Raw genomic sequence first — 13,601 nt, 5'->3', positions numbered from 1 at the left:
TATTCAAATAAATAAATAAATTTAAAACATTATTATTTTATTTATTATATATATCTTTACTACATATATATTATTTTATTAAATTTTAAAATAAACATCTTAATATTATAATATTGTATATTTATTTCATATAATATAAATGCTATAATATAAAGGAAAAAAATATTATAAACTTGAAGATCGGTTTAATCAAATTGGATCGATACTTTGAATTTTAGAATCTAAATTTTGCACATATTTTGAAAATCCTAATTTATTTGTCTAAACTCATCTTATGATCTTAATATTTTTATTTAATTTCGCTCAAATTTTGAATAACCTCCTAACTAGAAAAAATATCTCGACTTTTAAAAATCTAATTATTTTTTTGTGTGAAAATTTAGAAAGGTTTTTTTTATCAAGGTAAGAAATGTTGAAAATTAACGTTTTGGATCAAAAGGAATAAATAGTGCGTAAATGAAATATGAGCAAATTATATTAAAGAATGATTTTTTAAGATATTTATTAGTACTTAATAGTTGCATTAAATTTCAACTAAATTTAAAGTTGAAATAAAATTTTGAATAAGGAAACTTTATTTAAAAGACGTTGAATTCCTTACTATTCTATGTGAATAGTTAAAAAAGTTATATTAAAATTATTGATAAATGCTTAGAAATATCACACATTTAAAATATATGTACAATTTGTTGTTGTTTACTTACTTTAAATTTTATTTTTTAGAAACGTTTATGAAAGAATATCTAGAAATTTTATCAAATAATACCTACAAGTCATAAAGCATTTTTCTTTTATAAAAATAAAATCAAAATCCCGATTGATATAAAAATTGAGAATAAATTCAAATCATGAATGATAGTTTCAATAATTTTAAAAACTAAACAAACAAATTTGAACTGAATTAGGTTGGAGTTCAATTCATGTATGATATTTACATTATATATAGATGTTTAAGTTTAGTCAAACTCAATTTATGAAATTTAAATTTATACTAACTCATTCGTATTTATAAATAGTCAATTCAATTGTGTTTAAACGTGTTGCATATTCTAATTCCTATAACATATATTATTTTTAGCTAATATTTAGTTTTATTAAAATTTTAAATAAAAACCCTATATTTATTTTTCATGTAATATAAGATTGAGAAATAACATTATAAAATTAAAAAAATAAGATGAGGTTTAAATCTCGTTTATTAAATCCGAAAATTGACTTATATTTTAAATTTTTAAACATAATATTTTTATTAAAATCTTCAAAATTTCAAGTTATTTTATTGACTTAAGTTATCACCAATTTACTAGACTTGTACATGAGTTGATAGGTTTAGTTGACCCAAATTTGAATTATATCATTGAATTAGTCTTAATTTAATTTAAATAAAAAATTTAATTACAAAATAGGTAAAATTAACAATAACATAAATATATATTTTTATAATTTATTAATATTTAAACACTAAAACAAACTAATGGGTCGGACCAAAAAAAAATCTACATTTAATGTATATTTTAAATAAGATCACGGACTGGCCGAACCCGAACCAGTAAGAGCTCTACAGCTAAGTCCTTAAACAGTTATAAATTACACTATTATTATTTTTTTTAATTTTTAATTTTTAATTTATTGTGATCTATTACTTTGCCAACAACTATACAAGCTACCCCCATAGCATGGCCGAATTTAAAATGGTGGGTGGTTGTTTTCGTGTCTCTAAAGTAACGCCCTTTATTATTATTATAATATTTTATTATATCTCAAGAATGACGAATTAGAATGGTGGTGTTTCACGTGGAAGTCAGACAAGATAATAAGAATTTTTCTAATTTTAGTTAATAGTTGAGAGTTGGATTTTGTTTTAGATATAGAATAATTTTAAATTTATAATTAGTATTTACATTATTAATGAACTACAAAACGTGAAAGATTAATTATGAATTCGTTTTAATAAATATTAAAAATAAAAAGATAGAGTGTTTGAGTAAATATATCAAATAAGAAATTAAAATTGAAAGTGTTATTTATTAAATTATTTTATATAAATTTTACTTTTTCTTAAGTCATATTTATCTAATTATTATTATTTTTCAATAAAGGCAAAGTCAAAAGGGTAGAACCTTCATAATTATATATTTATCATCAATTCCAAAGCAGTCCCTCCCTCTGGTCCCGGACAATAAGCAGTTGGATGGTTATTGATATATTTTTCCAAATCAAAAGTAAATGAATTATTAAAATATTAAAATGGTTTATTTGTATTTTTGTATGTAGATTATTGAAATTATAAAGCTTTGTTTTATCAGAATTTAAATAGTAATTTTCAAAATTAAAATGGCAGAAACTTAAAAAAATGAATCAAGCAAGGTCAATATCGTCAAGCGCAAATTTTCTGTTCCCCTCCATTTTTTGAAATTCAAATTCTTTTTCAATATATGTAAAATATTTCTTTCATCCATTTCTGCCCAATCTCCATCTCTTTTTTTTTTTTTTTTTTTGGTTTCTCTCGAAAGTCCCATCACCAAATCCGACGTCTCTTAACGTGCGCATCAACATTTCATTGCTTGTTACTAATGGCGCACGATAGCGTCCAGCTTCCATGCGACGGAGACGGCGCGTGCATGCGCTGCAAGGTCACCCCTCTCGCGGAGGAAACCCTGACTTGTAGCACGTGCGCGACTCCTTGGCACGTGGCTTGCTTGGCTTCTCCTCCCGAAACCCTAGCTTCTACATTGCAATGGCAGTGCCCTGACTGTTCCGGAGATCCTCTTCCTTCTGCTGCGGGCGCCTTAGATGGGACCTCTAGCGAGCTATTCGCAGCGATAAGGGCAATAGAGTCGGATGAATCGTTGACGGAGAAGGAGAAGGCGAGGAAGAGGCAGGAGCTGGTGAGCGGGAGAGTCGAAGAAGATGGGGATAAAGAGAAGAAAGGGAAAGAGAAAGAGAGCTCATTTTTGGACGTTCTTGATGGAAGCTTAAACTGTTCGTTTTGCATGCAGTTACCTGACAGACCTGTTACGGTTCGTTTTTTTCTTTTGTTTTCCCCCAATGTTATTCTCAGAAATGTTAAGCTCTGCTGAGTTCCTTATCATTTAACGTCCTAGCCCTTTCCCCCCTAGATGGTGCTTTAAATTTAAGCTGTGTTATTTTGATCAAATACATTTATAAAAATCAATTGGTAAAAAGTTAGATGCAAATACGAATGATATTTAACGTAAATATATTTGAAGAAAGGAACAAATAAATGAAAAAAAATATATAGCATGAATCTTATATTGTAGCTTCATAGTATTTTTCTTTTCTGTTCAAAATGTTTCACTTCATGAAACTGAATTACTTGTGAACTTAATTATAGTATGCAGCTTTAAAAGGCCATCTAGTTTGCAACTATAAGTGATGCTATTCTTTTGAGTTACATGTCATATTATGTTTTGGCTATTTAGTTTCAACTAGTTTGTTAATGTTTATAATCAAAAGCGGTTGTTATGTCATTGGAGTCAGATATTTGTTTTCATCTTCAAAGTTACATTACATGTTTATGCATATAAAATGTTGATATATGTGTAATTCATGTTGCTACAGACACCTTGCGGCCACAATTTCTGCCTTAAATGCTTCCAGAAATGGATAGGGCAAGGGAAGCGTACTTGTGCAAAATGTCGCTCAACAATTCCCCCCAAAATGGCAAGTCAGCCTCGTATTAATTCTACACTTGTATCTGTTATAAGAATGGCAAAGCTATCGAAATCAAATGTAGCTGCAGGGCCTATGAAAGTTTACCATTTTGTACAAAATCAAGATCGGCCTGACAAGGCTTTCACTACAGAGAGAGCACAAAAACCTGGAAAAGCTAATGCTGCTAGTGGGAAGATATTTGTGACTGTACCACCTGATCATTTTGGACCAATCACAGCTGAAAATGATCCAGCTAGAAACCAGGGTGTGCTTGTTGGTGAATGTTGGGAAGACAGATTGGAATGCCGGCAATGGGGTGCTCACCTTCCACATGTTGCAGGCATTGCTGGTCAGTCGAACTATGGTGCTCAATCTGTAGCTCTCTCAGGAGGTTATGAGGATGACGAGGATCATGGGGAGTGGTTTCTGTACACAGGAAGGTTTGTTTCAAAAGGTTATACATATGAGTAGCATGCTATCCCATCATTTTCATTGTACATGTTTGTAAAATGAAAGTGCATTGATGACTGTTTAGTCCAGCGGATGTTAATGATTTGTTACTGTTTAATACTTTATTTATTCAAGAACAGTCAGTTACAGAGTGTCAATATTATTATCTTTTTCCTTGTTAGCTGAAGAAGTTTATCTATTGACGTTTATTCATGTGGCCATTTGACAATTGTTTATATCTCTGGGTGTTGATGGCAGTGGGGGTAGAGATCTCAGTGGAAATAAGCGGACAAACAAGGAACAGTCATTTGATCAAAAATTTGAGAAGATGAATGAGGCTTTGCGAGTAAGCTGCAAAATGGGCTATCCTGTCCGAGTTGTAAGGCAATTCTCATTACATGAAGCTTAACTCTCTTTGTTTCTATAATTGGTAGTCAATATGTGTGCAAAGGGCAATTGAAGCTTCAATAATAGGTTAACATTTCATTTTTAAGGTTCCAACGGCAATGGGTTTCTTTGTCTTGGTTGTGCCAAATCAATCCATGTTAGATGTTTGCTTCTTGAGTCAACAGTCTTATCATAGAGACCTACTCCAATGAAACTATTTTTACTTACTAAAAACTTTTGTTTTATCTTGATGTGTAGGTCTCACAAAGAAAAACGTTCTTCATATGCCCCAGAGAAAGGTGTGAGATATGATGGAATTTACAGAATTGAAAAATGTTGGAGAAAAGTTGGAATACAGGTATCATATATCTATCAGACACATCAAAGTTGCTTGCTACTCAGATCTTTATAGATTAGTTTATTGATAGGATATTCTTTCATCAGGGATTTAAAGTTTGCCGATATTTGTTTGTGAGATGCGACAATGAGCCAGCCCCTTGGACAAGGTTTCTGCCTTTCATATATATATTTGTGGGCTACTGCTCTCCTCTCTTCTTTAGCTCCACTAAGCTTTCTTGAACATTAATAATGTAGTGATGATCATGGAGATCTACCTAGGCCCTTACCAGCCATTCCCGAGCTGAAGAAGGCAACTGATGTATTTGAGAGAAAGGAAAGTCCATCATGGGACTTTGATGTAAGAGATGCAGTTTCTACTGAGATTTGTTTATTTTCATTTTCTTTTCTAATAAGGTTTCATCTGCTAAATAGAATTCAATTTGATGACAAACGTTGTTGTGAGTATTTTGTGTTGGAGATTCATTTTATCATTTATAACTAGTGGAGTTAAATAGTGAAACACCTCCCTTTTAGAGGTTGGTCTTTGATATCACACCTACAATCTGATTCCTCTTTCCACGTGCTTGTGTGATTCTTAATTCAATTAGGAAGAGGACAATCGCTGGAGATGGAAAAAACCACCGCCTCCTAGCAAAAGGCCAGTGAATGCGGCTGATCTCGAAGATAGGAAAAGGGCAAGGAAAGCTATAAGGCAAGCACATACTACAACTGTAAGAGAAAGACTACTCAAAGGTTGTTCTCTTTTTCCTTCCATAACAGAGTTAATATTTCGTCCCCCTACTATTAAATGGATCAATTTAGTCCCCTTACTATTAAAAAGAATCCAACAAGGCTTAATTGGAATAAAGTTAACATTTTACCATTTAACAGAGTTAATATTTTTAAAGTTTTGATTCTTCTGTAATGGAATTTTTTTGTTTGCAATTTAACTACAATTGAAAAAAAATAATTTTGAAGTTATTTTTTATACTGTAAATGTTAACCATGTTACAATTTAAACTGATTTGATTCTTTTTAATAGTATAGGGACTAAATTGTTCTATAGAATAATAGAGGGAATAATTTAATCTAGTCCCTATGATACAGCAACCTCCTAGGTACTTTAACTGTAAATAAAATATATGCTTAATACGTATTTATTCATCTCTCCCGAAAGCTTTCTTACTGATTTGTGGTATGCTTTATGTGCAGAGTTTAGTTGTCTAATCTGTCGGCAAGTTATGAATCTTCCAGTTACAACTCCTTGTGCCCACAACTTCTGCAAATCTTGTTTTGAAGCTGCATTTTCTGGTAAGACTGCTATTCGAGAGAGAAGCAAAGGTGGCCGGACACTCAGATCACAAAAAAATGTGCTCCATTGTCCTTCTTGCCCAACCGATATCTCTGATTTTCTTCAAAACCTTCAGGTGTGTCATGTTATTTGCAGAAATGTTTTGCTTTCAGAAAAAAAGTTGCTTGAAAATAGATTATAAGGTTACTTGCTGGACAATTCTACTATCTTCAGTTGGTTGTAACTAAGTTTACGGAACTAATGTGTTAGGTCAACCGAGAACTAATGGGTGTGATAGAGTCACTGAAGCAAAAGAGTGAGGAGAATCAGGACGCTGTTGAAGAGTTGAGTGAGGAACAGGTGGACGAGTCAGAGGAAAATGCAGACATAGGTTCTGGTGACAGTGAAACTGCCCAGAAAACCAAGAACCCTGATCCGAAAGATGACTTGCAGAATCCTCCTCCGGATTCTGATCAGAAAAGAACTAGCAAGAGGATGAAAGTGGATACGACTCAAGTAGTAGCTGACGGTGAATGACTCTCTGTCACATACCTTCCAGGTGCAATCGTCTGACGTTGAACTTGAATGACCTGTTTTGTTTTTCTGGGTTTACTTTTCATTTTGTGCTGAAAATTGTATCAGTTTTTAGTTTTATGCTTGTGGATCAATTCCACAGTTCTTTTATTGGTGCAGAACAATTCAATTTAGATCATTGAAGCTTTCTATGGATCATAAAAAAAATTCCCTTCGTTTAGTAGTTTTTGATGTGGTAATCAAGGTTGTTTGAATTGGGCTAGAATAGCGGGTCAGATTGATTGAATTGGGAATCAGACGCAATATCGGTTTGGAGAAAGAGTATTGACTCAATTGATTTAAGAATCAATACGGGTTGATTGAATTAAATTTTTAATATTGATTTATTTAAACAAATTGGTTAAACCAGCTTTACTGACGAATTGATAGTTTGTCAGTTTGATCATCGGTAAATGTCTTTTGTATGGTAACTGTCTTATTATCCTAAAATTGCCAGTTGAACAGAAAGAATGGTACATGCAGGTTGAGAATGATGACATCATTCAATATTGTTTGTGGAGTTTTTTTCTTCGTTACTGGTCGACAGATAAGAATTCACTTGTACTATGTGAAAAAAGAAAACATAGCCATTCGAAGTTTGACAATTGACTAAAATGTATTTGTATTATGTATATCTTAGTGGAATAAAAAATTCAACAAGTGAGTTCAGGATATTGTCATTTGTACTTTTGAGTATAATAAAATAAAAACAATTATTTTATACATAGTGAAAGACATTGAATTCATTAAAATTTATATGTATAATGCAAGAAAATACAAAAGAATCGATGTAAATAAATTTGTTTTTACAAAAGCCGGTTCATCTTTCTGACAAATTTAAATGCAATTAGGCATTTTTCGATCCAACGCCATGTCTAGTCAAATCAACCAATCTTTTACCCAATTAGGTAAACTGGTTTCCTGTGTTGCGCGTGCACCACTCTAATGCTGGGCCCTCTTCCCTTTCTATCAATGAATACCTGGGATCGCTAGCCCATTCAAACCACCCTCAAATGCCCAATTTTCTCTCAAAGCTGAATTCTCATCTTTTCCAATTTCGTTCTCTGTTCTTTTATATTATTTATTTATAATGCTCGTATAAGTAAAACTTCGGAAAAGATATCAAAATAATATATTTTAATAATTTTTACTGTAATAATAAGGATGATATTTATTTACCAAAATAATATTTAATCAATTTAACTATCTTATATATTATAAAATCCAGATATGTCAAATAATTTTAAAAATATTAAATATTAAATCAATTAAAGAATTTTAATAATCCAACAACATAAACATATTAATCAAAAGAAAATATAAAATGCATAAGCAATTACCAGAAAAAAATATACATATCGCATTATCATGCAGTAACAAAGTCAAAATTTCTGTTTTAATATCCATTTCAACACAATGTCAAGTTACAAGAAAAAACCTCTACCGTAACATGTTCTCAAAAAGGAAAGATATAAATAAAACTGTTAAACATTTGTACTTTTATTGAACTGGTCAAGCTTTTATCTTTAAAAAAAAGCCAACTCAACTGCCAATTCAATTGATTTTTTCACCAATTCAATCAGTTTGTATCGATTCACGGTTCAACCAATCCAGTGCCATTCTCCAAACCGATACACAGCCAAATCCAGTACCAACCAATCCAGCTCAAACATCATTGCATTCCTGTGTTGGATGGAAATAGTATGAATGTTAAAAATAATGTTGTCATTGCTTCCAAGCTTTCTTCCCACGGAACTGTTTGCCAGAACGTGACTTCTTCTTATTTTTCTCTTGTCGAGATCTTTGAGCTTTGGCTTTCTTCGCAGCAAGCGGCATATACTTCTTGTGCTCTTTCTGACGGTTGCTTAAACCACCAGTCTGCATACACAAGTCCAACACGAAAAGGAAACAAAACAAATAGTTAACAGACTAGCACCATTAGTAAATCCAAAGCTTTTTCTCTTTCTACCAGACTTATCCTCTTACAGGTGAACTAATATTTCTAAAACTAATACCAACATCTAAATGGATAGTGCATATAATGTCAAGGAAAGGTTAATTTCTACAATTAGTCACTGTACTTCTATTTGACCAATTTTAGTCTTTATACTTTTTCGATTTTAAAATTTTAATCTTGACTCAAAGAGTCAGTCAAATCTGTTTGATTAAATTTAATTACTAGTCTTGTACCATGCATATAGTTGTGGTTATATATTCTCTTATTGGATCATTCTAAATTCCTATACTTTATCGAATTTTAAAATTTCAGTCTTGACAGAAATTATAGTCGTTAATCCATTAATTAGATTTTAGTGAGTAATATGTGAAAATAACAAGCTAACATGACATTACACATGATGATATGTTTGCTGCATCAAATTTTAAAAATAGCAGAACTTAATGAATTCAACGGTTATTGATTGGTAAGGACTGAAATTTTATAATTCGAAAAGTACAGGGATTAAAAATGACCAAATTAAAGGATAGTGACTAAATGCATAACTTTCATAAAGTACAGAGACTAATAACAGAATTTATCCTTAAGGAAATCTAAATGGACAAAACGTTCAAACCCCAAAAGCATAAAAAGCATAAGTTGTAAAAGCAACCAAAATACCTTTTTCTGTTTGATGGCAGTTCGAGCCTGGTACTGCCCTCTGTCTTCCCTGCCTGCTTTTACCAATGCTAGCCTTTCCTCCTTGCTAAGCCTGAGTCGGACATGGGCCTAAGTAGAATGCATAGAACTTTGTGAATACACGTTTATAGGAACAGTAATTGACTCGGAAAAGTATATTTATCGGTTAAGACAGAGAATACATACTTCAAGCTTTGAGGGATCTACTCGTTTGAAACTTAGTTGATCAGAACTTGGAATCTTAAACCCTTGTTGAGCCAAAGCAGTTTTTGCTTCCTTCTTAGCCTAATAAGATAAATGAAAGACCCCAAAAGATGAGTTTACCATGTCTGAAACTTTGTCTTGAAGTATATTTCTTACAATAGAAAGTGTAATAAATCAATCTGCACAAGGTGTAAACTTGATCTTTAGGTTCGTTAGAACGTACTTAACATACCTTTAGTTTCTTGATCCTTTGGAAATGCTCATCAGAGAGAATACCATCCATTGAGTCTGATGAAGCATGGCTCGTCTTTGCCTCTGCCAACCTTTTTAAAGCTCGAAGACTTGTATCAGCAGCAATAAGTTGACCCTCGAAATCAGACAATTTTCTCTTACTTGCCTTGGTCTTTTGATCTTCATTTCCACCATCTCCAGCACTGTCACCTGCTTTAGAAGGACCACTAACTTCTTCAGTATAATCATCCTCTTCAGTTTCCAACTCCTCTGTATCGCCCTTATCCTCATCATCACTGTCATCCTCATTGGCATCATCAATGTCACTCTCGTATTCATCAACACTGTCATTCTCATCACCTTCTTCATCCAATACATCTTCATCCTCACTCCCATCATTTGCAGTATACTGGCTTTCTTCATCATCATTGTCTTCATTGCCATCATCAGAACTAATAGATACAGCCTCATCTCCACTTTCATCATCCTCACTGCCACCAATGTCATCGTCTTGTTCCAATAATTCAATGTCAGGGACATTGCTAAGGACATTGACTTCTCCATATGACTTTGGTTTTGCCTTAGGGTCCATTGGACGGCCTCGGTCCTTCTTAACCAGCAGTGATGGGCAAACCTGAGAATAAAACAAGAGGAGAAACATGCAGTAGTCAAGGTACAAGAAGAAACAAAGCAGAAGTATAGGAAGACCTAAAGACAAATATATACCTCTCTAAACAAAGTAATGAGCGAGCGAGCTGCAGCTGAAACTGCCTTCTCATGTGACTTTTTATACAATACGAGATCTTGTAGCAAATCTTCAGTCATCAACTAGTACCAAGAAATAAATGATTAGTCTTAAAAGATTTTAAGCAATATAGTCTGCATAACTGAAAGCACTAATGAAATAAAACAGTAACTTATAGCGATTAATTCATTTTAAAGGGATTTATAAGGTCAATTTCATATTTTGTATGTGCATGTGGTTGGGGGGCTGAATTCAGAAACCAAATGACATAGATAGTTACCAAAGGCATGCGCAGGCATATTTCCCTTATCACATTCAGTCCAACAGCAATGGCCTAAAACATGAAGCAAATATTTGATCAATCAGTAAAAGGAAAAATGGTATATAAAGCAGCTTTTAAGCAACAATCAATACCTCTGGGCGTGAACGATCATGAACAAATTGGTTTACTATTTGTTTGAACAATGGCTCAACTGCATCAGGAGGAACCTGCTTAAACAAGATTCAATTGATGGCAGGAAACCAGAGAAAGCTAATGTACGAAGAGAATAAAAAACAGTAGTTAAAATGATGCATTCAAACTATCAAATCGAAAACCATACCATATCGTGGCAGGCCTGAACTGCTGCTGCAAGTAAATTAGTGATATCTTTCTGATGAGGCTGCAGAAGAAGAATATATTTGGCACATATTAACAAGAGCAAGTCTTATGTTTATAATAGAACACTTGAATATAGATAACATACCTGAACATATCTTTGAAGAAAAGGGTAGAAATTTAATAATATCAGACGGTGAAGGCCAACTGTTCTAGCAATTACTTTCAACATCATCATTTTAACCTGAAGTTAAAGAAAGGAGGAAATCGAAATTAGTGAGGCATTAAGAGGTAATTAACAGGTCAAAGCAAACTACACGTAAGCTTAAGTAAAACTTTTATAACCTGAAGTCAGGCGTTCAATTCACAAGGAAATATGTAAAATAATAGAAAAAACACTAAACAGTATCATTGCTACAGAAGGTTGAATCTGCCACGTGGGGCAGTGTAAAATCTTCCAAATTAGAAACATCAGGAAAAGCATTCACCTCAAATCGTTCATTGCAGGTTTGAAGGCGAGAAAAAAGCTTTTCTACAAATCCCTGGGTGCAAAACAGAATTTTATGATTTCTACAAAAGACATTATTACAGAAAATGTGATAAATAAGGTGTTAGAAGAGGGTTTAACCTGTGCATCTTTCAGATGATAAAGGGGTGAATAATAACTACAATTGCTACTTTCTGATGACAGGCGTTGCTGCCTTTTCATGCTACGAATAGCACGCTGTAGTTTCGCTTTCTTTTTCTTCTTGCTAGCAGCTGTACCCTTATGGTGTGCCTGTAAATTCATTAAAACCAACCATATATATTGTGATCTAAAGAAAAACAGCAAGCAACTAGAATTCTTAAAAGGAAAAAACCAGCTAAGCATGGAAATTCCATACATCAGCCGTGTATATATATATGTATTTTTCAATTACCAAAAACTTATTTGTTTTATCCTATAGCTACCAAAGCCAAGAGTATTTTAAGCAAGGAACAAGGAAACATTACTTAGCTGGCACTAATAACAAAAAATGAGAGTGGATCAAAGAAAAAAAAAATTGAAAATGAATCAGAGGATGAAATAACCTTGTAAACTGTCTCTTTGCTGATAACAACGTGGGGATTTTGTGTCATTTCATCTTCACTACTTAAATCATCTGAATCCTCATCATCGTTTTCAATCTTCTCATAATCAAGGAGAAAAGAGAGCACAGCAATCATTATTCTGCAAAACCAAATACAAACAATTTACTCACTAAACACTCAACAGCATAAACAACAACTATTAACCATACAAAAATCATACATACCTAGAAGATGAATGAAAACATGCCATACAAATTGCATTTGCTGTCCTTTCATCAAACCAAACCTTTCTTCGATGAAGTTCACATAAAGTAATTAGAGACCTTTTCGCTTTTGCTTCATCATCTTGCTATAATAAAAAGAAGAAATATTTTTAAAAAATAAGCCAACATTCTAAATCAGGTAAACTACTATTCCAATGGCTTTGTTAACTGGAATTGTTCAAAGACCTGCAATAAGCCAAACAAGATATTCTGAAGGGAGCGATTCTTGGCCTCATTCTTATGATTCTTGTTCATTCTTCTAATGCTATGAACAACATGAGAAAATGCTAATTTCCTCAAATTCCTATCATCTAGTGTCTGCAATTCCATGAACAACGATAAAGTGTCCTTTATATCAATAATCTGCCAAATACCAAAATTCCAAACTTGTAGTTAAATTCAAAACATCCAAGAATAATGCCCAATTGAGTTTTCACAACGAACTAATTTTTCGTAGTCACCTTCCGGTTAACGAGGAGAATGACGGCTTGAGTGGCATGGAATCTAAGCCCTGACGGAAGAGTCCTTGCAGATGATTTCAGAAACGCTGCGAGATCGGAAGGGAACTCAGCGAGCTGCTTGGGATAGAACGGCGTGACATGGGCCAAGAACATGGCACGGTCACTGAGGTCCTTAGCCACAGTTGGGTCAGCACCGACGCCACTGATGGAGGAGAAATTCAGAGCCGCTTGCTGTTGAAATAGCTCAAGAGCGGAATAGAATTGATTGCGGATGAGATGGAGCTCCGTTTCATAGCCTTCCGGATCAGTTTTCATTTTGGATTGGAGGGATGGGAGGCTCAGCTTCTCTGAGCTCCGACCCGATGCAGAGAGAGGCTCCGCTGAGCCACTGACCATTGAAACCATTGATTGAAGTTGATTTTCCCAATTCTGTTTCTAGGGTTGTGGGAACTGAACGCTAAAACCCTAAAATATAACAGGATTACTTAGTTTAGACGGCAACCGGCAATTACAGGAGCAGCAAAGAAACAAATCAGTAAAAGATCAAAAAGAATGATGATGTGATGTGCCCTAACCCTAAGAACCCAAATTTCTTGGACTAAGATTGGGTCTAAATTGTAAAACTAGTAACGGCTAATGGACATGGGCCAAGATTTAAAAAGGGATAAATTTAGAATT

The 13,601-nt window shown here is 33.4% G+C and overlaps 2 protein-coding genes across 2 annotated transcripts; one reads left to right on the top strand and one right to left on the bottom strand.

Moving 5' to 3' along the window:
- Positions 1-2,436: 2,436 nt before the first annotated feature.
- On the top strand, positions 2,437-7,072 carry LOC108478193 (E3 ubiquitin-protein ligase ORTHRUS 2-like). Its single transcript, XM_053022566.1, has 9 exons — positions 2,437-3,020; positions 3,583-4,115; positions 4,384-4,509; positions 4,771-4,870; positions 4,957-5,018; positions 5,107-5,209; positions 5,460-5,604; positions 6,064-6,278; positions 6,413-7,072. Exons 1-9 carry the CDS (start codon positions 2,574-2,576, stop codon positions 6,677-6,679), a joined length of 1,998 nt encoding a protein of 665 aa, XP_052878526.1. The 5' UTR covers positions 2,437-2,573; the 3' UTR covers positions 6,680-7,072.
- Positions 7,073-8,051: 979 nt separating this feature from the next.
- LOC108478191 (uncharacterized) lies at positions 8,052-13,542 on the bottom strand. The gene is made up of 15 exons (XM_017780623.2): positions 12,924-13,542; positions 12,649-12,825; positions 12,424-12,548; positions 12,200-12,338; positions 11,757-11,906; positions 11,617-11,670; positions 11,277-11,372; positions 11,133-11,192; positions 10,945-11,019; positions 10,811-10,864; positions 10,512-10,613; positions 9,787-10,419; positions 9,537-9,635; positions 9,333-9,440; positions 8,052-8,593 (listed from the first exon to the last, which is right to left on the bottom strand). Exons 1-15 carry the CDS (start codon positions 13,326-13,328, stop codon positions 8,441-8,443), a joined length of 2,430 nt encoding a protein of 809 aa, XP_017636112.1. The 5' UTR covers positions 13,329-13,542; the 3' UTR covers positions 8,052-8,440.
- Positions 13,543-13,601: the final 59 nt, after the last annotated feature.

Source organism: Gossypium arboreum, chromosome 12 (genome assembly GCF_025698485.1).
Source record: "Gossypium arboreum isolate Shixiya-1 chromosome 12, ASM2569848v2, whole genome shotgun sequence".
Taxonomy (NCBI): domain Eukaryota; kingdom Viridiplantae; phylum Streptophyta; class Magnoliopsida; order Malvales; family Malvaceae; genus Gossypium; species Gossypium arboreum.
The sequence above is the reverse complement of the archived record's forward strand: the minus strand, read 5'-3'. Positions and strand labels throughout refer to the sequence as shown.